Source organism: Ixodes scapularis, unplaced genomic scaffold, assembly GCF_016920785.2.
Source record: "Ixodes scapularis isolate PalLabHiFi unplaced genomic scaffold, ASM1692078v2 PGA_scaffold8__174_contigs__length_109621045, whole genome shotgun sequence".
NCBI lineage: Eukaryota > Metazoa > Arthropoda > Arachnida > Ixodida > Ixodidae > Ixodes > Ixodes scapularis.
Window position 1 is genome coordinate 99,635,977 of NW_024609883.1, and position 27,218 is coordinate 99,663,194.

General features: G+C 44.8%; 1 protein-coding gene across 1 annotated transcript; it reads right to left on the reverse strand.

Annotated features, from left to right (window-relative positions):
- On the reverse strand, window positions 1-26,084 carry LOC120851140 (A disintegrin and metalloproteinase with thrombospondin motifs 1-like). The gene is made up of 4 exons (XM_040223715.1): window positions 26,033-26,084; window positions 17,946-18,064; window positions 8,250-8,369; window positions 1-51 (listed from the first exon to the last, which is right to left on the reverse strand). The coding sequence occupies exons 1-4, from the start codon at window positions 26,082-26,084 to the stop codon at window positions 1-3; spliced, it is 342 nt and encodes a 113-aa protein (XP_040079649.1).
- Window positions 26,085-27,218: the final 1,134 nt, after the last annotated feature.

The following is a 27,218-nucleotide window of genomic DNA, read 5'->3' on the forward strand; positions in this document are numbered from 1 at the left end:
TTATACGAAGGTCATTTGGCATGTGTTGACGCACTGTCCCTTTATGCATACCTATAAAAGAAAAAAAAAACAGTTGATAAAACAAGTAACGTTTAACAATATGTCAATAAACAATTTTACTCAAGCGATTGTTTTAGGAATACATGCAGTGAACTTGCAACACGTTTATACTAGCATAGTTGTTTATTACTTTTTCTAATGACCTGTGGATGGGCTTGAAACAGTGCATGTGCGTATTGCGGCAAGATTTGACACGGCATTAGAAACCATACGCCTGTCGAATACCAATAATACTGTTGAAGCTTAAACCACCACAAACAAGTGTTTATTCCGGCAAGTATCCAAACGTGTGTTTATTTTTATTTCAGGCAGAGCACAAGGACATCCAGAAATCTATGCGACATATTTGACATAATATCGTTGTGTTAAGGCCTCATGGCATCAAATGTTAACGCAGACGGAGGGTTTTTGTTCGGGGGCAATAGACCCTTTCCGAAATTCAGTGCCATCTGGTGGTTCGTAAAGCAGTTTAGGTTTTGCCATATCAATGGCGGAAATGAACTTGTATCGGCACCGTCACTTTCGCAAGTCAACAGCACGCGAGGAATCGTTCAGTGAGTTCTTTCTCGATCACTTTCAGTTAGACGGTGACCAAAAACCTGCATTCAGAACAAAGCTCCAACCCAGTCAGATGCCTCGAGAAAATTCTATACACCAAAGTGCTTTAAAGCAGATTGTGTGCCGCACACAGATTGACAGAATCCGAGTTATTAGAAATAAACGCTTACGTAGCTCTTGTGTTCCATTCTTACGTCGCTTCGTAGCGACCCCCCGAATGTACAGGGGTGCTATGTTGCGCTTTTTGCACTCCCAGGAGACTTGGAAGAGGGAAGTGACGTCAACGACACAGCAAACGCAGATTGGATGTTGACAGAAGGAAACGAAATCAACACCCAATCTGCGTTTGCTGTGTCGTTGACGTCACTTCCCTCTCCCTAGTCTCCTGGGAGTGCAAAAAGCGCAACATAGCCCCCCCGGCCTCGCAAGATCCGCTTAGGAGCATCTTCAACGTCTTCTTTTATCAGTCACTAGAAGGCCGCCATTGATATGGCACAGATGCCGTTCTTCTGATGATGATAGTGATCAAGGTGGACAGACTGAATTTCGGAAAGGGTCTATTCTGAACAAAGATGTATACCACGACGGATCAGTGGTAACATCGCAGACAAAGTATAATTGAACGTTAGTTTAGAAAGCGTTAATTAATTATTTTTTGTTCTGCGGTGCCAATGTTTACATTCTGGCACGTAGAAGGACGACAGTCACACACGAAAGGCAAAACTAACTAAAATATAATGAAAAATCAACTAGCCCAAACCCAAGCGATATTTTAGTATGTCCATGGCGTACGACGTCAGTTTTACGCACTGTAGTTTAAAAGAAATATTCAGCGCAGTGCCATCTTAAGCTTGGGGTAAAACAAAGCAAATTGTGGTGAACGTTTATACAGCCGGAAGTTGGTCTGCCTCAAATGGCGTCTGGTGACCCAGCTGTGGATGAACAATTTAGCCGGTACGGTACAACCGCTAATTTTGGGTGATGTCACCATGATGATGGTGACATCACCCTGTGTCACCATGATGATGGTGACATCACCCTGTGTCACCATGATGAGAGTGACATCACCCTGTGTCACCATGATGATGGTGACACAGAAGCAGGAAGCGTGGGACTGTGTTGGGCTGCGGGGAGAAGCTACAGCGAGCGATCGCCATACCTCCGCTTCCAGCTCCATGTCTCTGTACACTCCCAGTCCTATATAAGAATGTCCCGCGGACGGCGTGTACATCCCTCTCCCGCTAAATGTAGCAAGAATGTTTTCCTGCTAAATGAGTGGAAAGTGTTTTTGTTTTCTTTCTAAATGTAGCATCGAAGTTAACTATGTCGCGTAACATGAACAGGGACACCCGTGAACGTGTTGCATAGAGGGTATTCACTGAACGCAGTTTTGAGTGCATGCTCAGAATCAGCTCACATTATTGGCTGCTAAAACCGGCAGTCTCCATGGTGTGGTATGCACGTTGCAAAAGAACTGTGGAGGCTTGCCATCAGCTTGCGCTCAGCAGTCGCGCTATGGCCGCTATGCTCCGTTCACCCTTAAAGGAGCTGTGCAACGATATTCAATTGGAATGTTTTTCTCTCTACACTAGCTTACTGGCACACCTCGGACTCAAGGATACTCACACGCAACACCATTGGCCAAGAAACTCCTTTGTTGTGGTGTAATTTCAAGGACAAAAGCGATCATTTTCATTCAATCTCTCCTTTGCAAAATTTGATGGCGTAACTCGGGGATCGCAGTACACCCAAGTGACGATATTTGAATGCGGTTCACAGATTGGACCCGAGCATTGCGTGGGCACTCGACTTGGGCTCGTGACAATTGCTAGCTCGAGAAGCATTCGGGTTGTGACCCGTGTCCAATCGCTGCAACGACGACAACAGCCGAGCCATAACAATGTCTGGAACTCAGCGCGTGTCCTGCGCTTTGCCAACCCCTGCGCGTGGCTATGATCAACACTGGCGGCATATAATCGGCTCCAGATCACGTGGCCGCTTGTTCTGGCTGCGAGTTGAGGGGGTGAACGCCGCTCGTTTTTCTTAAATTTTTTTCTGGGACTTCTATTGCGTGGGGTGAAAAACGAACGCGTCTTTCCTAGGTCATTAACGTTAGGGATCCGATTTAAGCGGTATTTGTGCACAGTACAAAAATTGTTGCATCGCTCCTTTAAGCTGAGACTACAGCCAATGCCACAAGCACGAGAGCTGGAGCTAGCTGCTTTGAAGCGTACTTCCGTAGAACGGGCACTCGCGCTAAGAAGACACGTCTCAAAGACAGGAGCGCGGGCTAGCTCGAGCTTGTAGCTTTGGCAACAAGCTTGAGTCTCAGCTTAAGGGTGAACCGAGTATTCGCTGTGAGAAGCTCGCGAGGGACGCTTCTGTTTTCCTCACCACGGATAGTGAACGTGCTACCTACGCGGTTATGTTTCAACCAGTTTCAACTTTCATAGTGCGTAGAAACTTTACATTGCACGGGTTGTACCAGCAGAGGAAGATGAATTATCCTTACTTTGGGTTGTAAAACAATTCCACCAGGCGGTGACTCAAACTTCGTGCCTGGAGTGCCTTCATACACACGCGTGCTTTTGCTTGAGTGGTGACATCCCAGCCATTTTTCCGCCCAGTTGTTTTTTATACAATTTGAAGTGCGCGCAATCCGGTGCTATTCAGCTTGAGCGCGTAGCTTTGGCTAATGCATAGGCGCCATTTTACCGCCCAAGTCACAAACCGAGTGCGCGAGAGCGTCAGGCGCTGGCACATTCACGAAAACAATGGATGTCTTCACCCTGAGACAGACAGACATGTAGGCACCCTATTCTTGCCCAGAGCCGTTTATACTGAGAGAGTTTGACCACTGGGCGGAGCTTGTTGCCCGCTAGAACCAGCGGATTTCGCGATAACACAAAATGGCGTTACTTGTTTGTCTAGCTTATTCCTGATATATCACATAGCGTTCCCATGCGATCTCGCATCGAAATTGCATAGAAATCCTATTAGTCAGAACAACAAAATGGGGGATGGAAGTAGTCACCCCCCGGTTGTCGCTGCTGTGGTAGCCAAGCTGTCAAAATCTCCTTAAGAAGGCAAAACTCTCTCAGTATAGACCTTTCCAGAAAAGGGCTGCTGGCCGGTTTCATTTTTAGTGTTCGTGCGTATCGCGCGTGATTTGCTCGCTTTCCGAAGCGACGCACACGCGCGTGCTGAGCTGTGAAGATCGCACGCTGAGCTGTGGATTTGTAAACATTGGAAAGGTCTATAGACGGCTCTGTTCTCGCCGCGAATTTCGAATACTACCTATACAAGGCTGTAAATCTCTGCACTTCCTTCATTATTCTATCGCTAGATCTTCTAGGATATTCTAGGATTAATGCGTGTATATACCGACGGCTCGGTACTTCATAGCCGCAAATCAACCACTGCAGCAGTTTTTATACCGGAACTAAAAATGGCCAAATCCAGGAAACTGAGCTTTCACACTACATCTACCACTGCCGAACTTGCCGCGCTTTGGCTAGGCCTTGACATCCTCGACAGTATTCCTCACAGTGGAAAGGCAATGTTCCTCACAGATTCCAGAATAGCTTTACAACTTCTCGGTAGCCTTGAAGACGCCCCACAATATGCCAGATACATTGGACACATGACAAGAAACCTAGAGTCTAAAGGATGGCATATAGCATACCAATGGCTGATATCCCACGTGGGTATCTCGGGCAATGAGACAGCCCATTGTCTCGCTAGTGCAGCTCACCACATTAATATACCAACACTTGTTATACCAAATATGTTTGAGGCCAGACTTAGTATTCGCAAAGAAATAGAGAAACTACATCCACAAACGCGCGTCTTTACCGGGAAGCCACGCGCACGCGTGCCTCCAAAGCTGTCTTGAGCCTCCGCTTATTTACTGCACTGACATCGCACTGGTTGTGCCTTCACTGCCAGAGGCCTTCACCGTATGGACCCAACAATAAACCCAAACTGTCCATCTTGTGATGTTCCCTAGGACCAGGACCATCTCCTCTGGACTTGCCCTACTCTATTGGACAAAAGACAATCGTTTCTCGACGGCCTGCGTCAACCAGGCGTAGCAAGTGCTACAACCTCGGACATTCTTTTTCCCCCAGCTAGTGCACGTGACGTCTCGAGAACATTCGCCGCACTTCTCACGTTCTTAAAAGACACCAGTTTATTTGACCGCTTCTAACCCCGGTGCCTGACATACACTGGGCGATGGCGACACATCAACAATCCAGTAACAAGAACTATTGACCAATCATTCCTTTGTTTTATTTATTCTTCCTTCTCTTTTCTGATTCCTTTTCATCCCATTTTCTCCTCTCTTTTTTTAGAGCGCAGCTCTTAGGGGCCCGTTTCCGGCTTGAGCGGCGTCGCCGTCGGCGTCGGCGTCGCCGTCGCCGTCGCCGTCGCCGTCGCCGTCGGCGTCGGCGTAACCGCGCGGTGCATCATGGGAAATGTCCCATAATGCACCGCGCGAGCCCCCCACCAAGGTCACGTGACCTCGTGGGGGGTCACGTGACCCCCCGAAGTCACGTGACTCCCCTGAGGTCACGTGGCCCCCTCCTCGAGGTCACGTGACCCCCGCCGATGTCGCGTGACCCCCCGATGACGTCACCGGCATCCACATCGTCATCGTCATCATCACTGATGACGTCACCGGCATCCACATCGTCATCGTCATCATCACTGATGACGTCACCGGCATCCACATCGTCATCGTCATCACTGATGACGTCACCGGCATCCGCATCGTCATCGTCATCATCACTGATGACGTCACCGGCATCCACATCGTCATCGTCATCATCACTGATGACGTCACCGGCATCCACATCGTCATCGTCATCATCACTGATGACGTCACCGGCATCCGCATCATCGTCATCATCACTGATGACGTCACCGGCATCCACATCGTCATCGTCATCATCACTGATGACGTCACCGGCATCCACATCGTCATCGTCATCATCACTGATGACGTCACCGGCATCCACATCGTCATCGTCATCATCACTGATGACGTCACCGACATCCGCATTGTCATCGTCATCATCACTGATGACGTCATCAGTGACGTCACTGATGTCGTCACCGGCATCCGCATCGTCATCATCATCATCACTGATGACGTCATCAGCGACGTCACTGATGACGTCACCGACATTCGCATCGTCATCGTCATCATCACTGGTGAAGTCATCAGTGACGTCACTAATGACGTCATCGGTACCCGCATCGTCATCGTCACTGATGACGTCATCAGTGACGTCAGTGATGACATCATCGGCATTGGGGGTCACGTGACCCCCAAGGTAACGTGACCCCCCCTGGTTAGTTTAACCCCCCCCCCGTGTGCCCTTCCCTCCTCCTCCTCAAGAGCTGCGCTCTAATTCGGCGTTACAGGGAGTTGTAAGCGGCTTTCATTTATTTCAATCCGTTCTTTTTTTTTTTATATCTCATTCTTTAACTCTTTTCTGATCTCTCCTTTCATCCCCTTCCCTCCCCCGGAACTAACTCGCCCCCATCAAAGGAGTGGCCAACATGTTCCGGCTTCTGCTACCCTCACCCCTTACTACTACTTCTACTCTCTCGATCTCCCTATAGGGAGTATTCACTGGCGGCCATAGCTGTGTGCTCGAGTGCCGAGTACGTGCTGATGGTCAGCTTCCACAGTTCTTTTGCAACGTGCATTCCGCACCATCAAGAGTGTAGGTCTTAGCAGCCTATTGACGTGAGCTTGTTCTCAGCATGCGCACTAAACAGCACCCCCAAATATGGCGTCCAGTGAATACTCCCTATACATTCACAGGAAGAAGGGTCGGTGGCCGAGTGTGCTAGGGAACACTCAGCGCACACCAGCTCGGAGCCCGTGGAGCGAAAGCTCGCGCTGCAGAACTCGGGGATCCTTGGTTCAATCCCCACCCCTGCCTGTTTCGATCTGGATGAGCATCGTACGAGCGTCTTGTCGTCTATCACTTCTGTGTGGTGCACGTTAAAGACTCCAGGCTAGCGGCAGTACCGCACTGGCTAAATTTCTCATGAACACCAGACGCCCATTGGGCTGACTGACTTCCGACTGTATAAACAGACGCACAACATAATTAATTACATTCACAGGAGTCCTCGTTTCAATAATCCACCTATTTCGAAATCATGGTTCCAGAGTTTCTGGGAGAGGTGTACCATCTCAGACTGAAGTAATGTCACAGACAAATATAACGCCAAGGACAGGTGTAACTTCATGGTGGATATAATGCCCCAGACAAATGTCACGTCATGGATTGGTGTAAAGTCACAAATAGATGTAACGCGAAAGACGGGTGTAAAGTAAGGGACAGAAGTAACGTGAAGAAAATATGTAACATCACATGGGGACGTGACGTAATAAGCAGATGGACCGTCAAGGATAGGTCTAACATCACAGAATGATGTAACGTCAAGGACGAACGTAACGTCACTGAAGGATGTAAGGTTACAGAAGAGTGTAATCTCATGTGCCGATGTAACGTCAAGGACGCATGTAACGTCACGGACAGATTATGTCAGAAACAGATGTAACGTAATGGCAAGATGAATCGTTCAGACCACATGTTACGCCACAGGCTGATGTAGCATCACGGAAAGATAAAATGTCAAGGAAAGAACTAACGTCACAGAAAGATGTAGCTTTAGAGAAGGATTTAATGCCATAAACAGACGTAACGTCGAGGACAGATGTAACGTCAAGGAAAGACGTAAAGTCACGGGAAGATGTAACATCACGTACGGATGTAACGTCACGTAAATATGTAACCGCATAAATGGATTAATGTCATTGGCTAATGTAACGTCAAGGACTGATGTAACATCATGAACAGAGTAACGCCACGGAGTGATTTAAAGCCACATATACATGTAACTCCACGGACGGATGCACCGTCATAGACAGTTTAAGTAACCGTGGGATGGGATGTCACAGGAAGGTGTACCTTCCCGGATAGATGCAATGTCATGAACAAACATAACGCCATAGACAGGTATAATGACAGTAACGTCATGGCCGGATGTGACTTCGCGAACAGTTCAGAGACAAATGTAACATTACGCAAGATGAATCATCACGAACGGATGTCACGCAATTACAGATCTAACGTTACGTACGGAATTTACACGTGGTAATAGGGAGTTTTCGTAGATCGTTTTCGCCGCCCCGCAACGCTCTCCGCAACCAGCTACGCTAGTCGGAACTCTACAGTCAAGGCCATCGGCGCGCAGGCGCGGTAGCGGCTTCTTCGTTGCGGAGGGCTCAGCGGAGAGGGAAACGCGGTCTACGAAAACGCCCTATTATCATTATGTCCCGTTAAACGGTGAGCAACGTGACCTGGCGTCGCGTCACGGCAGGACGTCGGGTGGCACATTCCTGCACCACCATCAAGTTCCGTTCCTCTATGCAAGTGTTTGTATGGGCAAATTCTCTGTTAAAAAGTGTTTTGCAGAAATACAATATGTAATTTTCGTCGCAATGTTTTTAACTAATCTTCACTGCAGCAATGTTACATTTCTCCGCGTTGGTGGAATCAGTTGATTGCAGAACTTTGGCGCTCAGGAATTCTGATGATACTCACCCTTCTGTGACCGCAAGGGGTGCCATCCTTCAGACGAAAAGTTTGGCTACTAGTTAACTTCAAACCAGCGCTTGTGCCCGTGCTTCCACATTTAAATTGGCACTCTTTAAACTGTATAAGCTGAAAAAATGACACTCGATGAAATATCGGTCAACAAGATTCCCTGCGCGTACAAAAATAAGGCTATAGTGGTACAGTAATCGATATAGTTAAGCACCACAAAATGTTGGGCGTAATTTTTTCTGAGCATCTGTCGTGGGATCGCCATATGATAATTTGGTCAGCAGGTTGTGCAGAGTCATTGGCGTTATTAAAAGATGCCGCTCAATATTGCCTGTTAACATTAAACTCATGATTTATCCTGCCCTTTTCCGGTCTCATATAAATTATTGTCACCCCGTTTGGAGCACCAACAACAACCTCGAATTAAAAAAAAATACAGTTACTTCAAAACAAAAGTATACTACGAATCATCGCGGATGTACACTACCTATATCATACTAAACCGCTGTTCGAAAAATTCAAGATTATTGCCATTACAAATATGCACGTGTATCGTCTTTTGTGTGCTTTCCTTTTCGGAACAAAGAAATTCAATGAATTTCTTTGGCGCACCTCGGACTTGAATAAAAAAGAAATCTCGATCAGTTTGCGCTACTCTGAGATATGGTATGTTCCTCATTTCCGCACGAATCATGCTTTACAATCCTTTCGCCATATGTTACCAATTCTCTACTCAACAGGTACCATCTAGAAAACATAGATATATACTCTCTGACTAAAGTTGAATTGTATCAGTGTTTTATCTAACGTGGATGTCTCTTTATCACATTTTTCTTTTTCTCGCGTTTGCATAATATGCTTGCTGCCAAACGTTCTTGCACTCACACTTGTTTACAATGTTTATTGTTACTTAAGTGCATGCCTAGTTGGTAAAAGAAACTCTATATGCTGCATAACGAGTCTTTTCAATGTATCACATTTTCAGACAGATTGCTATGCTTGTTTTGCTTTAGGGCCCCGGACCCCGTCAAGTTACCATATGGTAGTGTGGGGAAGGAATAATGAGCGTGTACTCCGAAGAAATGAGCCGAGACAAGGAGAAGCGACTGGTTCGTGCGTTCTACTAGCGTGCATCTGTCTCCCAGCGCGCGGGTGTTACGCGCCCGAGAACATCCTCTTTTATTTATTTTATGCTGAGTGCTCAGCGCATGTCACGCTCCGCATCTGTGGCCACTACAGATATGCCTCCCCCCCCCCCCCTTCTCGGTAGGATTTATGCCGGATTGGATAAATCCTGCCAGTGAACTGCCTGTGTTGCGGAGATTTGGGAGGCAGGGGTTTCCTCAAGATGTGCCGGCTTGAGGCAGTTAAAGGCTACTGTATCGTCCTTGCCGTTGATGCGAAGTACAAACGTGTCGGTTCTTCTGGGGTGCCTCAATGTCCTTCTGTTTAGGGTGATGCCACCCTTTGTAGTAGCCGATGCCGACAGCACGCGCTCACGGGGAAAATACAAAGAAATCGACGAAAACAAAATGTCGCCGTAGCACAGTCAGCGCCACGAGCGCGTGCAGGGACACGCTCTTTCACGCGCTTCTGAACAAAAAATAAAAATAAAAGTGTGGGACAAAATGGCGAGATGCCACCACCCTAAGCAAAGCGCACATGAAGGCACCCTAGGTTCTTCGCTCAATCGCAGGAAACGGTCCTTGGTAGTGAGGACGCAATGGCTTCCTTTGATGGTCTTGGCGTACAAAGACGTGGGTGGCGGTTTTGAAGTCTCCGGTGATATAAGAAGATTTACTTCGGCCTATTCGAGTTGGAATTGGTCGAACATTGTCGAACAGTTCTCGGAGAGTTTCGGCATAACCTTCGGACCGGTAGCACAATGTGTCGGACTCGAAGAAGTCCGACGACAACCTGAGTTGTGTGCCAAATACAAGTTCGGCGGTGCCGAACTGGTATTTGAATCACGAACGGTGCTGCCGTTCCGTTCCGTGAAACCGTATGTGAAATTTGACATATCTTAGAGAATCGTGAAACTGGCACAACCGTGTAAACGACGATGATGACTGTGTTTGACCGTGGCGCCATCTTGTAATAAACATGGGAAACATTCTGCAATGGATAAATCTGTGGAGGCTCGTGTTTCCGACGTACGACCGATGTCAACAAGACGGCCGAAGTAACATTTGCCGGTCGGAATTTCATCAACTGCGAAGATAGATAGAGTAAAAAGTACCTGAACGACCGTAAAGGTATCTGGTGTGTCTCCGTCATCTTGAACTTGAACAATCGTTCACGTTGTGTGCCGTCGAACCAAATCATTTCGTCTGTTCGCGGTCGCCACGGCAGCTAGTCTGTCCGCAGATCGCAAAAATTTCCTAGCATGCGCAGTTTACAGCATTCACGGTCGCTTACCATTATGAGAAGTCTTCGAAATGGTTCAACCTCTCAAATGAAGCAGACTAACAGGATCGCAAATTGCCTCCCGCTGTCCTAAGCTGGCTGAGTGGGTATAGTCAGTCGCCAAACCGACCGCCATCTTTTTTTTACCCGAGTCGTGAACGGTGCTGGCTGCATTGCGGTGACGACTCCAGCGGCCGGAATGAGCGAAACCACGGAGGAACGAACGAGAAGAGCCTCCGGACGCCCCGAACGAATCGCGCGCGCATGCGGAGTGGCGTCGCCGATGCGTTCGAGGGCCACCCCATTCGTGTGGAAACGACCTGCTAAAACTCCCTAATATTTGCTGCTACGATACTTTCTAGATATCTCCATCAATCTTCCGCAATAGTAAATGCTTAGCTGGCGCTGGCCATCCGCGGCAATATTGCAGAAATGGTCGCTTATAGCACTGTCAGACTTATTTCGCTCCTATGACAAAAGAATGATGAGTACAAAATTAGGGCATATACGTGAATCGGGAGTGTGCCGGGGCTGCCCAATAGATGGCGCCACTGAGTTTGTTGCCAAAAAATGGCGAACTGATTCAACCCAGGGTGTCGAACCGGAACCGAACCGAACCGAAAACCGGAACGGAACCGTTATTTTTAGCCGAACCGGAACTGAACCGAACCGAAATCTTCGCCGCCATCTTAGAACTGAACCGGAACCGAACCGAAAAAAATATAACGGTAACCGGTTCAAAACGGTTCAAGGTAATTTTTTATTTTTTGTTAGTACCACAAAATGAACATATGGGAATAAAAAATTGGCGGCTGTATTTCTATTGATCAAATTGTCATATACAGAATTGCAACCTATGGTAAATTGTGGGTTTTCGTGGCGCTTTTGTATTGGCACTATGATTAACCATGTGTCACGTTCTCACGTGACGTCATTGTGTCAATACATGTTGTCAAGTAATGTCACGTGACCTCGTGACGTCACGTGACTCACTGCATCAACTCGATTTAATTTGAGGAAGTCCCTAGATGTATTAGCCTTGTTGACAGCGTGACATAACATGACATAGCGATTTAGCACCGAGTCACGTGACACCGTGACGTAAGCGATTTTCATAACACCTAGTCGAGTGCACGGGTTCTTGACAGTCAGCATCGTCAAACGTTCGGTACGGCTCATGTCAATTAGATATGATAATAGCCCAACTCTAAAAATATCTGATGCTCAGCCCAAGCTTTTGCTTTCCAGACCGTATACTTCGTCTCACCCTACGATGGACTAAAGGCAGAGGCTACGGACCGCCAGATCCAATCACGAGCCACTTACAAGTTGCGTGGTATTTCGCTTCGATGCGCGTATCGGCACCCGCGTCTCGAATCACTAATGGGGAGGGGCGGACGGTAGTTTGGATTGAACAGCACTGAGTGACTCAATAATTTTACATTGCAAAGAAAGCTATGTCATACAGGCTCTTTGCAGTGTCGAAGCTATAAAAATGATGCAGCGCTTTTGGACTCGGAGGGTCATTCGTCCACCCCTAACCAATGCTAAGCGTGTCATATTTTAGCTTGCAACGTGATTGGACCTTGCGGCCCGCGGCTTTGGCCTTTAGTCCATCGTAGGATGAGACGAAGTATAGCCGCCTAGGGCATGACTATGATGAACACTGACGGTATATAATTAGCGTCAGATCACGCGGCCGCTTGTTGAAATTGCGAGTTGAGGAGGGGATCGAAAGCTGTCTCTTTCCTTTATTTTTTATGCATCTGCTATTGCGAGGAGGGGAAAACTAATGCATATTTTCGCAGGCTATAAACACCAGAGATTACTCCTTAGCAGTATTTGTTGAAAGTACAAAAAATGTTGCACGACCAATTTTACATCATTGAGGCACCCAAACATTTTTTCGTTGCTGCTGAACTGCATCCGAAAGATGTCCCCGAGAATAGAAGTATTGAAATGACTAAATGCGACTTATTAATATGACGTTCCATGGAACTACATGTGTGTACGGAAGAAATACTTAAAAAAAAATATTAGTGACATCAGAGGGACAACCGAACAATGGCAGTCGCTGTAAATCTCAAACGAGCGTCGTTCTCAAGTTATTGCAAAAAGTTTTGACCCCCTCTGTATTTTGCTTAAAGAAGCTATAAAAAGATTTCTATACATCACTAAATTCTACTCAGAATCACTTCCTAACGTTAATAACTGATTGCACTTAGCTTTGCTCTTTTTTCTAGGCTATGGCAGTCGCCAAAAAGTTAGAAAAATATGAGCATCGTTCATTCCCTCAACTCGGATCCAGAAGCGGCCACGTGGCCTGGTGCCTGTCTTATGCCGCCAACGATAATCATACCCCCGCGCTGGGGTCGGAAAGGAAGAAAACGCGTGCTGGGAGCTCCAGGCATTGTTAGAGTTCGGCTTGTCTCATTACTGCAGTGGTTGGACACGAACCACTACCCAAGTGTCCACCAAGGGGTTGCTTGTTACGAGCCGATGTACAGTGCTCACGCAGTTCTCCCCCAATCCATGAGCCGCGCTCGACTGTCGTCAGGCGCATGGGTTTCATTTCATTTCATTTATTATACCCTCAGGGCCCGAAGGCATTACAGAGGGGTAGAGCAACAAAAAGGTTAATGCAAATAACATAATACATATTAGACACACTCAGTAATGAAGTAATTAGTTATTGTACTTTTCAAGAGCTCAGAGTCCGTGATAATGGCGATCGACCGGGGAAGGTGGTTCCACTCCTGGGGTGTACGGGGAACGAAAGATGAATAAAGAGTGGTTGTGATAGAGTTAGGAATGCCCACCTTATGTTGATGATCAAGACGGGAGGAAACATAGACAGGCCGAGCAATTATTTTGTCGCGCAGGAAAGACTTATGGTGATACATTTTATGGAATAGGGAAAGACGAGAAATTTTACGACGAAGTGATGAAGGTGGTAATGAGAGAGTAGTTTTCACAGAGGTGACGCTAGCGGTGCGGTGATAGTTTGTGAGGATGAAACGAGCGGATCTGTTCTGAACGGCTTCCAATGTAGATGCGAAAGTGACTAGTCTGGGATCCCAGACAGAAGCTGCATATTTTAACTTGGGACGAATTCAAACTTTGTAAAGAGTTAATTTCAGTGAGACAGGGGCTAATGAAAGATTCATGAACATTCCAACCCCATATCGTTTTATGACCCCTTAAAACTTCACGGGGTGCACAATAAAAGCAGTGAAGGGTTGCTGTTAACAAGTGACAACTAAAATTGTCAAATTACCACACACGAACGGAGGAGGCAATTTCTCAGAAATACTATCAGCCTTTCCACTCCGGTGAAGAAGGAAGACCAGCGGAGCTGTACTATGGTAGGAATGAAGTAATGGCCGGCCGCAAGTCGGCAAGCCAGAGTGGAAAGGCTGGAAAGGTTGCGCCATCTATGCGCGACGGCGGCAACCAGACAACCAGCAAGTCGGTTGTCTGGTAGCCGTCGTCACTTATAGATGTCGATAGCTGTCAAGAGTTTAGTGTCGCCATTTGTTTGCTGACGGACACGATACTGGGGCAACTAGCCCTTAATAGCTCCGCTGTAAAAAGAAGTGTGTGTGTGTGTGTGGGGGGGGGGGGGGGAGGAGTGGGAGTTCATTTTAAAAACCTACTGTGTTGTAAAGGTTCCTCTTCCCCGCATCTTTGGCGCAGACAATAAAGCGTGACCCCGGAAACTACTTTGTGTGCAAAAGTCTCTGACCAAATAGCACGTTTTTGTCATTCCAGACGCTCGCGCCGTTCCTCACGACGCTCTCTTTCACTGAGCTTGAACCTCCTGCAGCATGCATTTTGCACCATCGAATTCGATTTTCTCAGCAAGAAGAAATGACAATGACCACCAGCCTATAGTGTGATGATGTCACGTGCATACCATGTTTAACAGTTCAGCTTTCTGGTGAAATGTGATGTTTGCAACACTAGCAATATGTGTCCTAATTGTAAAGTTGTGCAATGTTTGTAGCGGTCTCGCGATGATATATGGCAGCCTAGAGAAATGTTAGCGCGCATGACTATTCAAGCATAGGGTTCTAAATTGAGGGCCAAAACAAGTGCAGGTAAAACCGAATATAACATTAGCCTCCCGAGGAAGTATTTCGCGAAGTTTCGAGCTCATGGAAGCTGATAAAATGTGATTTATACTAAGATTTTAAGAATGTTTGTCTGTCCTTCGCCCTATTTATGTAAAATTATAAATTTCGTTGCGTGCATTTTTACGCACATCTTTTTGCAGTAAGGCGTTCTGTAAAGGATTGTTTAGAAAAATAGCATTAATTATCTCTCTATTTTTGAACATCTCATGTATTTGACTTCCAATCTATTATGCGAGCACTGAGCCCTCTTTGGCGTACCCTGCAACCCGATGTTTCACACTGCCACTCAGCAAACAGAGAAACACTTTCACGCAGACTCCACAACTCGCGTAGTTTCGAGTATCGTCCTTCCGCGTCGGTCTCAAGCGGTTATGGTACTTTATAAAGTAAAATTTATTGATCGTCATAAAATATATTTAATTACTAACTGAATATTTGACAACATAAATAAGTGGCCGACCACCCTAAAGCAATGCCCCCCAAATTATCTGAAAAATATTCTGCCAATCTTTTCCGGCGTTTTTATCCTCGACAACCACGTTGTAGGTGATATGGGACAGCCTTACACACATTCCTGATTTTGAAGCTAATTTAAATAGCTATGTGTTCCTCACACATATAACTCCTCAAGCATATAGAAGTCTGTTATTGCTTCTTTTATGTGGGGAACATTACTTTTATGTGTCTGTGGGCTGGACAAAAACAAAGTAAACAAGGGAGCGCGGCGGAACTATGACGATTACGCGCGCAAACCGTCAGAAATTGTCCAATTAAGTCGAGTAGAACGTGAAATACTACTTCGTTTTGCTTAACAAAAAAAGAATCTTGGAGGACGCTTAAGCCTCGCCTTTAGAATTGGAACGCGATAGCCTTTACGGGCCTCGTTTGCATCGCATTCTCATTTGCCACAAAAGCGTGCCTCGCGTGGCCTAGTCAAAAGCGTCTGACTCGCAACCGAAGGGTCGTGGGTTCAAATCCCACATAAAATTCTTAATTTTCTTTTTAAGGCAAAGGAATTACTTTAAAAAGTGAAATCATTTGAGAGATACGGCGAACTTTAATTCGCATTACATGTCATGTTTTAATCACTCTCATTCCACGCGTGATGTTACGTTCCACATGAGCATTGTGGGTTGTTTGAAACTCTTGCGCGAGGGCATGTAGCTCTGACGTCATCACCCTATCGACCAACCAAGATTTTCTAGTCACGTCACCAACATCGGGTTTTCTGCGACATGAGCTCCTTAACACTACCGCGTTAAAGGCATCAATTAGCAAGGGTGATGCTCATTTGCAAATTAAATTGGCCGGCATCTTGTCACGAACAAACCTCAACAGCCAGGCTATGCCACCTTCTCCTGTTTAAGAAAATGTTCACTTGGACAAGCGCTATTTTGGGGCAGATTCGATCGGAGTGCGAAGGTGCGTATAGCTTAGGGTGAACAATTGCGATTACTCCTTGCTGCAGGATTAGTCGCATGCATGCGGTACTGAGTGTAAACAATGTTTGGTTAGAACAACAAGCATTTTGATATCCGCTCGGTGTTCCTATAAAAATAGTACGAAAGGAATTATCCTAAAGCTTTTGTAACATTTTGAAAATTTCATTGCTTTTAGGTAAGTTGTGTCTTCATCTTATACATATATATTGTGAAGTGTATTTCGTAAACAATATCTGGTAATATATATGGCCACGGGGTGCTCATTTTATAATTTCATGTGATGTATTTAATCCCTTGGTTCAAAGACACAATCGCGATTTCAGTTTTAATACTGCGACACAAAGTTGTATCAATCACGGGTATTTTGGGCGACCTACCACACTTCATGACAATATTTTATACCGTGTAAATAAATAAGCTTGAACTTTAGAATTTTACTTAAACACGAAGAAAGGACAAGAAAATGTCGTATAGTTCTAAATTTCAAGCTGATCTATTTACAGATGTACCAACAAGCTCACCTTTTCACTCTTGTACTTAAACATTTTGATTCAGGTAAAATATGTGTTACTGGTAAACAAAGGGATGTCCTGTCGTACGAACACGACGTTATGTGCGTTAATGTAGATTTTCTTCTACTCTGGCGTCAAAATTAAATAACTGAATTAAATATTTTGGTAAATACAGAAGTAAATTGCACGGACGATCGAAGAAGCTATATAGTTAATCGTTTTACGGCGTAAATAGTGTATATGGCCAGAACAACGTGGAAAATATATTCTCAATTTAGCGGTTCAAACCGGTTCGAACCGGTTTGAACCGTTATTTTTTGCTCCCCGGAACTGAACCGGAACCGAACCGAAAGCCGTGAACCCGAACCGGAACCGAACCGATAAAAATTTCGGTTCCACACTCTGATTTCAACCCTCCCCCCAAATAACTGATGTAGCACAGCTCAGTTGAACTCAATGATCGTAAGCAGCTCAATGAGAGTTGGCGCCGCCATCGAACTCCAGCCGATCGCGATTGAGTCAACTGTTCTTGGAGCAATGACAGTTGACGGTGCTTGTGTAATACAGGAGCCATATAATAATAAAAAAAAAACATTTTTATCAAATATTTTGTCCTGCAGCTCATTGATAAATAATTATTGATGCGGTCGGCCAATTTCCAGCCAAATCAGACTATACAAATACCGGCGTCCCTGAAGGAGTCCCTGAAGACGCTAGCAAACCTCGCATATCTTGGATGATTGTTTATAGTAACTCGGAAGTAATCGAATAAGGAAACAACGTTTAAGTTTAATTACTTTTCACGGCAAGCAATCTTAAAGGGTAATTTGTTACTTCAAAGGTCATGTCAGTGTAGTTACAATTTATTTTTGAAGCAACGGGCACAAATTTGGGTCCGTTGACCTGCATAAGCGGCTGCGTGCAGCGGCTGAACCACTTCTTTCAATTTCACTCACCAGATAATTGAACCATATTCGCTTTAGCATACTGAGACTGCATTCGGAGCTGTCATTGCGGACACCCTTCGTAGCGTGCAAAAAGGGTGGCGCTCTAATGCACTCGCGATTAAAGTGAACTTTCAGTGAAGAATGTCGTTGGGGGAGAGGCAGGAAGTTTCTAGTTGGAACTTTGCCAAATGAGTCGATCTTGAAATGCTGCAAGTAACGGTCATATATTCCAGACTGATGAGTTGCTTACCTTGTGACTTATTGATAGCATACATTTCTGCTCTGCTTGATTTATTAGATTTTCTTTACAATCCTCTGACAAGTAGTTCAACTGTTCATAGACATCCGGGATGTAATCCGATTGTTCCTCTGGAACAAATACGTTGTAAGGTTTATTCAGAGGCAATATTTTAACTTAAAAAATTCAATCAATTTATTTCATTTGGTTGATTTCCTCCCATCATAACGCACTCTGGTAGGGTGTCCTTTATTTACAAATCTTCCCTTTTGATGCAACAATTTGTACTAATGCCTAAAGAATTTAAATATGCACCAGTACGTCTTAAAAAACGGGAGGTGCTCAGATCAAGGTAAAGATATTTTATTCGACCATAATTTTCCTATATGCGTTGAATACATTATAGATAATAGAAAGTTTTCGTAGACCGCGTTTTCCCCTCCACTAAGCCCTCCGCAACGAAGAAGCCGCTACTGCGCCTGCGCGCCCATGGCCTTGACAGTAGAGTTCTGGGTATCGCAGCGAGTTGCGGAGAGCCGTTGCGGGACAGCGGAAATGAGCTACAAAAACTCCCTATTACGACAAAATATATATTGTCACGTTTCAAAATTAATCCTGAAAAGAAAAAAAAAATGGTTACATATTTAATGACGCACCTCACCACTTCTGATGAAAACCATTTGAAATTTGAACCGGTGGCCAAATTGTACGCACTACTCTAAGCAAAAAAAAAAAAAAATGTATTTCTGAGTCTCCTATGTTTTGTCCAAGTGAATCAATTTCCTTTTGAGGGAATGGCCCCGACTTTCAATTCCCGAAACAAACTGGAAAGGGATATTTTCTTGAGGATGTCTAATACGTGCTCAGTCGCGGTTGTTAGGGTTGGAAAAAAAATATGCCGTAAACATCGAAATTAGGAATACGGTCATGAATATAAAAGGTAGGCGAATGCAGAGCTCGGAATGAGTGTTCAATAAGGCGATCTTTTACCTGTCCATCAAACAAATAAATGTTCCACTGCATCATGCATAGGCCACAAAAAGGTGACTTTCTTGGCTCTGCGAATTACCTTTGCATTTATACACAATGTACACATCGCGACACTGTTAGCGCAAACGCAACATCGGCGCATTTTCGCATTTTACTTCTAAATCGTGTTAGCGAGCACGAAATTTTATCGCTTACATTACAGAACCAAATGAGCTCTTTCCGTAGCAATAATAACTTGGATGTGATCCCTTGGTTTCAAAGAGAAAAATTGGAAAAACCGGCGATCGCTTGTTCGCGCTAACAGTGTCGCGCTCTGTACGTTCCCTGCTTTCATACGCACAGTACATTCAGATAAGTTCTAAGCCAGAACACACGATGACAGCCGAGAAGGGATCGGAATGTTTCGGTAGAGGAAAGGCTGATCAAAGAAAGAACTCGGCCGAGGCGGGGGGGGGGGGGGGTGCTTGAATTTTGAACCCCGATCGTCCTTGTGGCGGCCGCAAGCGTTGGCAAATCCCCCAAGCACGTGCAAATAGTAATTACAACAAAAAATACACTACAGCAAATAGTTTTCTTAGAATTCGATGCGTCAAGAGTGGTACCCGGAACAACCTTGATAAGAAATATGCTCGCGGTGAAGAACTTTTGTTTTCGTTGTTCACTGCCATCCTCTGTTTCCAGTTTCTTTAAAGGGGCGGTGCAACGATATTCAATTAAAATGTTTTTTTTTTTTTTTTTCACTTTACACAAGCTTACTGGCACTAACGGACTGAAGGATACTCACACGCAACGCCACTGTCCAAGAAACCTCTTTGTTGCGGTGTAATTTCAAGGACAAAGGCGAGCGTTTTCATTCAATCTCTCCTTCGCAAAACTTGATGACGCAACTGGGGGTATTGCAGTACTTTCCAGATTGGACCCGAGCATTGTGTGGGCATTCGATTTGGGCTCGTGATTTTCGATAGCGCGAGTAGCATTCGGGTAGTGGCCCGTGTCCAATCGCTGCAATGACGACAATGGCCGAAGCGCGTGGCTATATGATCAACACTTGCGGCATATAATCTGCTGCAGATCACGTGGCCGCTTGTTCTGGCTGCGAATTGAGGGGTGAACGCTGCTCGCTTTTCTTTCATTTTGTTCCACGACTCGATCGCGTGTGGTGAAAAGTGAACGGGTGTTTTACAGGTCATTAACGTCAGGGATCCGTTCTAAGCGGTATTCGCGCACAGTACAAAAATCCTTGCATCGCCCCTTTTAGCATAGGCTTGGCTACTGAGGCTCCTTATAAGGAGCCCTTACATTAAACAAAAAAACAACAGAGGAACAGCCTTCTTTGTCGAGGCGAACACAATATGTTTCCGGCAATCCTATCGAATTTCGGTAGGAGTTACTGGCGAGAAACGTGTTTCTGTGTTCACCTGGCAGCAGATATATTCACCAAATTGTTCTCAGTAGGGCAAGAAAGGCAACGTCACACTGTGCAGACAACAGGGGACACACCGAAATGTTATTCCTTTACTTCCGTAAGCGTGCGCCCGACACAGGAATGTGCTTTTACGAGCTATTTTCGCTTTCGCCAGAGCTTGCTGCGGGATGACCGTCGTCAATGACAATATACTAAGTATTTCACAAAAAGTTCGCGCTTCGGCTATTTTTCCGTGTTTTGAATGGGCGGGACGTGAACAATAAGTGTTCCAAAAAAGAACTTAACTTAGATTGTTGCGTTTAATTCTCCAGCGCCCAATATTTTGACGAGCATAACACAAAAAGAATATTTCTAGCTTGATATTTAATTAGGATTTTCTATGGCAACATCGTACTTAAGCTACCAGTAAGCCTATTATACAAAACTTTTTGATGCTTGCCTTTTTTGCGTTCTATTGGTGCTAAGAATTCATTATCTTTAGGTGTCGGAACTGATGGCCCACATGATCCCTCTCCTATCATCAGAAATAATTCGGCATCGCTAGTCTTTTTAATATTATTTTCATTTCATGCTATGTATTTTCAACGAGTGACTAGGAATTTCATTTCTGAACCTAGGCATGACGTCATCCGATCACTGGCGACTGTTCTAATTTTATTACTTGTTATTTCCTTAGCTAAGAAATGTTCAATTTTTGTTTTTCAAAGTTGCGTCTAAAAGACCGAAATATTTCCCCTGCACATAAAGTTCGATTACCGTTAACTATTGTCGGCCAAGTTTTCATTTAGACAAATTCCTAGGAAAAAAAAATCTACTTGTGAGACACTTCTATATGAACCACCTGTCTTTGTATGTTTCCGTTCCAAAATTGGATAAGCCACAAATGCGGGCAACGGGTGTTGTCCCTCACAGTTTGTTTCTCGCTTCAGTCGTGTTTATGTTGTCACTCAAACTAAAAATCGTCAGGTCATCAATATTGTGCTGCTGTTCGCCAAATATAACAAGATTTTGACGCAACAGAGCGAGCAACCATCAAGCTGACCTCTTGCTGATTCCGCCGACAAGTTTCCTTAATCTGACCTACAGCCCCATTAACTTGACCAGCGCGAAGCCGTCTTCAAGACATAAAAAAAAAAACAAGGCTTATGGACGCATATGAGACATTCGAATATTTCTCTCATATAAAAAACACTAAATGCTTTAATTTGTATTTGGATAAATCGATAAAACCGCCATACGCAGAATTGCATTTTAGGAGAAAAGCAGCCGACGCTCACGTTCAACATTCGCCTTCCCAGTACGTGCCGCCGCGTCTCTACAAAGCGTCGCCTCTAACCCTTCTTACGTCTTTTCTTTTTTTTTTTTCGCGGCGACACGTTGAGCATTGCACAGGATGAAGCGACGGAGCGTCGTGTGGCGTGACTAATCATGCGTCAACACGCGCAAACGTTTGGCAGGTTGTTGGCAGAGCAGGTGCTTGGCAAATGCCCAACCCTGCTAACCTTCAGATACTCTACAGCGCCCTTACAGGCGCTGTAGGGGATCTGAAATGAATAAATAAATAAATATGTTCTATGCCACGCTTCACACATTCACGATATCTGTATTCGAATTCGTTAAAATGCAATTCTGCTTGAAAAATATGGCATCTGACAGATTTTATTGTTTCTCGTAGTTAGCTGGAACATATCCCTCCGAAACTAAGAGGTAGGTCAACAATCCTGAAACTAATATAGGGTCAGTGTGCTTAATTTTTGCGAAATTCGCGAATCACCTTCAATTCGCAAAATATTGAGCCCGCGAAAAATGTCATTTACAGTATATATATATATATATACTGTAAACGACTTAATCTTCGCTTGATCTTCCAAAGTTATATATATATATATATATATTTACAAGTAACTATGACGTAGCAGATGTATTTTGTGCGCTCTGTATCTGTAACGAGATGCATCTAGAAAGTTGCAGCTCTGTTTGTGGCTCAATTACATTTAAAGGGGTAGTGAAACGAAATTTTAGCGCCGATCTTGTTGCATAAACATGGGCTAGGGACAGGCACCACCTCGGAAATATAAATATTGCGCTGTAAAACACAGGAGAACTAATTTTGAACATAATTAAACGATTTCAAATTCTCATCTGGTGGATGGGGGGAAGTTCTCGTGACATCACTTGTGCCAAAATAGCAGCGCCGTTCTGCGGCAATACGGCGTGCCGGCAGAATTCGCCTAGGCCTGAACGCGTTTGCAAAGCCTTGGCGGAGAAAGCCAAAGCGTAGTTGGCCACAGTGAGCTCGTTCTCGTTGCGGCTCTTTGCACGACACGGCCCGAGCATGCTTCTGGCACGGCCGGTATTAGTTGCTGCGAGTCGCGAGCTGCAAGCCGACGTTAAAAAGGATATGTTTGAACTGCGAGGGTGTCAGCAAGAGCCACGCAAATGCCAAATACCTGTTCACACTCGGAGCGGACACGCGCGTTTGATCGAAGTGCTGGATTCGCTCTGTTAGACCGCGTTTCGGTAAGCGCTTCTGGACCGATCTTTTACGATTGCAACTTGATACTGACATGACACTCGGCAAAGAAAGGTTAGACCGACATCGCGTAGCTCCCACGAACTGCTATAGCTCGACACTGACGTAGCGTCGAGTCAGAATAAAAATGGCATACTAATAACAGAGTGTACATACCGAGTTGCCAAGGTAATCCGTATGGCGTTTATTTGAGCTCTATATCACACAAAACAAGGAGATAGAATCAATGAGAGTCCCTTTTCGACGACAGCGTTCGTCACCGCTGTCTCGGAAAACAAGGAGATCGAGATGACAAGGGGAAAATATTGACCTCTGAAATTTAGTTCAGGGATCAAACTACTCATCCGGTAAGGGTCCCAAGGGTCGCGCGGGCATATTCCATTCAGCAGGCCAGCCGGTCATGGACAGACGGTCTTGGCCAAGGACCGCCGGAGCAACGGTGCGCCGAGTCGATGTTGCTGCTAGGCCTACTATATTCTGCCGAGCTCGCTCGGTCGGCAGAATCGTGGCTGTTGTAGCTCTTCTCGTGTGTTTGTGGATCCTGCGTTCTTGATCGTCGTGGTCTGTTTTAAGTACTCCTTCCTTTTTTTCTTGCTGGTTGAAGTCGGGACGCACGAGAAGAGCACGAAGAAAAATAAATGTCCGTTGGTGGCCGATACCAAGTAACTGAGCGACGCTGTCGGCCTTGTTGATTTGATCGTAAAAAGTGCGTAAGACAGCTTCAGAGCTGTCGTAGGATTTTGTCGTAACCTGCGCAAAGGTTACGACAATTTCGTTTCGAGAGCACGGGTTTTCTCTCAAATTTGTCGTACGCACTTTTTTCGTCGTGAATTCGCTTTGAGAATCCGGCCTCAGAGCTGGTTTTGTCAGTGCTGCCGTGGTTGCCGACTTGCCGTGGTGCAGCGTGCGTGCAGCCCTTGCACATCTCAAACGGCCACGTTGTCACAGGTCGTAAATCGTCGACGCGCCACCAAGTGGCAACGCTCGTAACCACAACATTCACGCCGTAGCCTTTCCCGACTGGCACAAGTGACGTCACGAATGCGCCCAATATCCCAAGACGCATCGCGCTCTCCGATGGCCGATTTTTGAGCGCGCGCCCAATCGGGCCCATTAGGGTGAAAAATATAGCCATCCGTTCAAAATACAAACGCGCGATTATGATTTATGAATATCATTGATCATATTGAACCTATTTCTGACCATAATAGGTGTATTTCAAGTTTCGCTTCAGTATCCCTTTAAGTTACAGTAAAATGTAGCTGCAACTCAAACATCTTTTTAAGAGTAACTTTAACCACTCTGGAAACTAATACATTTTAAGGTTTCTACAAATTAATTCCAAGTAAATTTTTGTTTTCACTAAAAACTACGATCACCAAAAACACCGGTTAAAACATATATTTAGTAAACATACCTGCCGAGGGTTACTGCATGCAGTCTTGTACACGTTACTAAAAAAAGTAATCGATTACAATTACTATTACTCTTGGCTAAAAAGTATTCGATTAGATTACTTGATTACTCGACGGCAAAAGTAATTGGACATTACTTAAAGAAGTAATCGTTACTTTTCCGATTACTTTATTGTGTGAAGACACATCTTTAGCGCTCATAACAATGAACTACTTCCAATCTATATTTCACATTTGCACAAGTATGGAAGAAGAAAAACTGGCTCCCTCTTCGTGGTCGTTGCACCTTCACAATGCGAACACAAGCATAGAATTCGTTTGAAGCCTCTTGAATGATTTGGGCGTTCGCCAGTGTGTGTGTGTGGGCGGGGGGGGGGCAGGGGAGGGGAGGGGAAAAGCGGAGGGAGTTCTAGATCTTGTTAAGCAAGGATTGTCGCTCAAAGTTTGCGTCGCTCATTTTATTATTCACATGTGGATGAGCTCGCATGTTACACAAAAGAGCAGCAGCTCCAGGATTTGAAACGGATCATGTGTAGTATCCATTAGCGGAAGAGATCGCCCCGACCACTTCTCGACTCGAAACATTGCTTGTCACAAAGACCACGTAGGGGAAATGGGGAAATATTTCAACTGCCTTTGTTATATTTTGCATCCACTTTAGGCATTCTTCGGTTCTGGTTCTTCTACGGGCTGCGAGTAGGTACCCTAAGCAGGATTTTTTTTTTATTTCTGTGTGTGTGTGCGTGAGGGGGCTAGTTTGAACGAAGGACTCACAAAGCTACATTCTGCTTCCTCAAACTTCGCCCTGAATGGCCTTTGTCACGCACTGTGGCTTCCCTGGGGCTTCCCACTCCCAGTCACAGCTCGAAAAAAAAAAAAAACCGATATTCCACAGAAACTGCACATAGAAAGAGATTGACCTCGTTTCCTACAGCTCCGCAAAAATCTTTCTTTTTTCCGTTCGAAAAAAAAAAAAGCAAATTTTATTTTTGTCGTTTTATAAAAAAAAAGGCGTGTGCCTGGGGGGGGGGGGGGGGGGGGGGGGGTGTCCCGTGGACAAATTGTAACGGTTACAAGTAATTTTATTACTTCAAAAAGTAATCAGATTACTCTTGTGATTACTGCCTTATAAAAGTAATCAACTGATTACAGAATTACTCCAAAAAGTAATCGATTACAAGTAATTTGATTACTTGTAATGCGTACGGTACAAGTCTGATTTGCATGACAGTCTAACACATAATAAACCTTATTAGTGAGCTTCCCTGGACTACTCCTTACTTCTTTATAACTGTACCAAATCTGGGGCGTCTACTTTCCGAGCAAAGCACTCGGGAGACCCAATCGCTGCAATATGTAACGGCCTTGCAGGGTAATTTGTTTCCAAGCAACTACCACATACGTACTTATAGATTCGTCAAGTATTAAGCGCAGCAATAAATGCACGAGCAGTTTTCCTCCTGGAACCGAACCAATCAGACCCCGGTTGTTATTGCACGTCACACAATCTAAGTGGGGCAGGGCTTGGTGAATGACAAGCCTAAATTTAAGCTTGTCATTCATATTTAGGCCTCAAATACAGTCTGCGCTGTCACACTGTGCAGGGTTAAACATCACGTTCAGTGTTTGCGATTGGATCTTTTGAGTGCTTTGCGGAAAAGTATACTATGCAAATTTCTTAGAGCATCGGTCATATCACTAAGTAGTAAAACATTCGTATACAGTAAATGCTTACCGCAAGACAAATATGTAAAGGTCATCATAAACATGAAGAGGGCCAGTTGCATTTTGACGCTAATACGTGAAAGGCTATCACGGGAATCGTCGTCCTGAAAAATACACAATTAGATATGGTGATTATAAAATAAACTCAAATATTTCGAGTTAATTTTTTTATATATTGGCAGCGTTCATATTATTTTAGATGCTTTAAGGGGTACTCCACCGATTTTTTGAGCTATCCTCAACTAACTATATTTTCTGACTCCCCGGCCTTTACTCTCTCCGGTGTGCTATTTAGAATCGCGAAATTCATAATAGTTATTGCGAAATCGGCAAATGAAAATGATGCAAAAACCAACATTCAATTATACGCGCGCTTTTCAGGGCCGTGACGTCAGTGGCAGGCAGGCTTGCCAGTAGAGCAAGCAGCCAAAAAATAGAATATGCCAATCATTTGTTCCGTGCTGGAGCGCGGGTACTGCAGCGAGCTTCCCAAGCATTCATTTGACACCATGAAACTGCTTCGAATCAGTTTCAAACGAAATCTACAGCCCAAAGAGTGAACCCCTGCCTTCCACTGACGTCACTTTTTCATTGTTTCCAGTAGAGACTTCGAGCTTGAAAAACACGGTGAGGACCAAAACTGTAAATTCAATAACTTCGCGAAAAAACAATATTTGGCCTAATATTTGGGATACTATTTTCGCAATGTTTGTTGGTTAGTTTAGCAAAATTTCAAGCAAATCGGAGACAATGAAAAAATCGGTGGAGTAGCCCTTTAACAGGGTGCCGTTTGGATCTCTTTGTGTTATCTAACCAGGGATTTCTACTATATATTTGGCAATTTCCTCATCTCTTCCAAAGTTATTTTAACTTCACAGAATGAGTCGCGAAAGCTATATGGTATTTTGAGGCGTCTTTTGCATTCTTTGCTGACAGTATTGCTAATAAAATCAGGTCAGATGTGTCATATAATTCTTGACTTTAGAATAGTCGAGTACAGGCATTTTTGTACACATCGCGACACGGTTAGCGCGAACACGACATCGGCGCATTTTAGCTATTTGCTTCTAAATAGTATTAGCGAGCACAAAATGTTATCGCTTATATTATAGAACTAAATGTGCTCTTTACGTAGCAATAATAGCTTAGATGACATCAGTACGGGTTCTTTCGTTGCTCTCGCTGTCGGTCACCTT

Coding starts and splice junctions, on each gene's coding strand:
- LOC120851140 (XM_040223715.1), bottom strand. CDS start 26,084: ATGCAACTGGCCCTCTTCATGTTTATGATGACCTTTACATATTTGTCT. Junction 18,065..26,032: donor CTTTACATATTTGTCTTGCG/GTAAGCATTTAC, acceptor TATTTGTTCCAG/AGGAACAATCGGATTACATC. Junction 8,370..17,945: donor TGCTATCAATAAGTCACAAG/GTAAGCAACTCA, acceptor TCATTTTTTCAG/CTTATACAGTTTAAAGAGTG.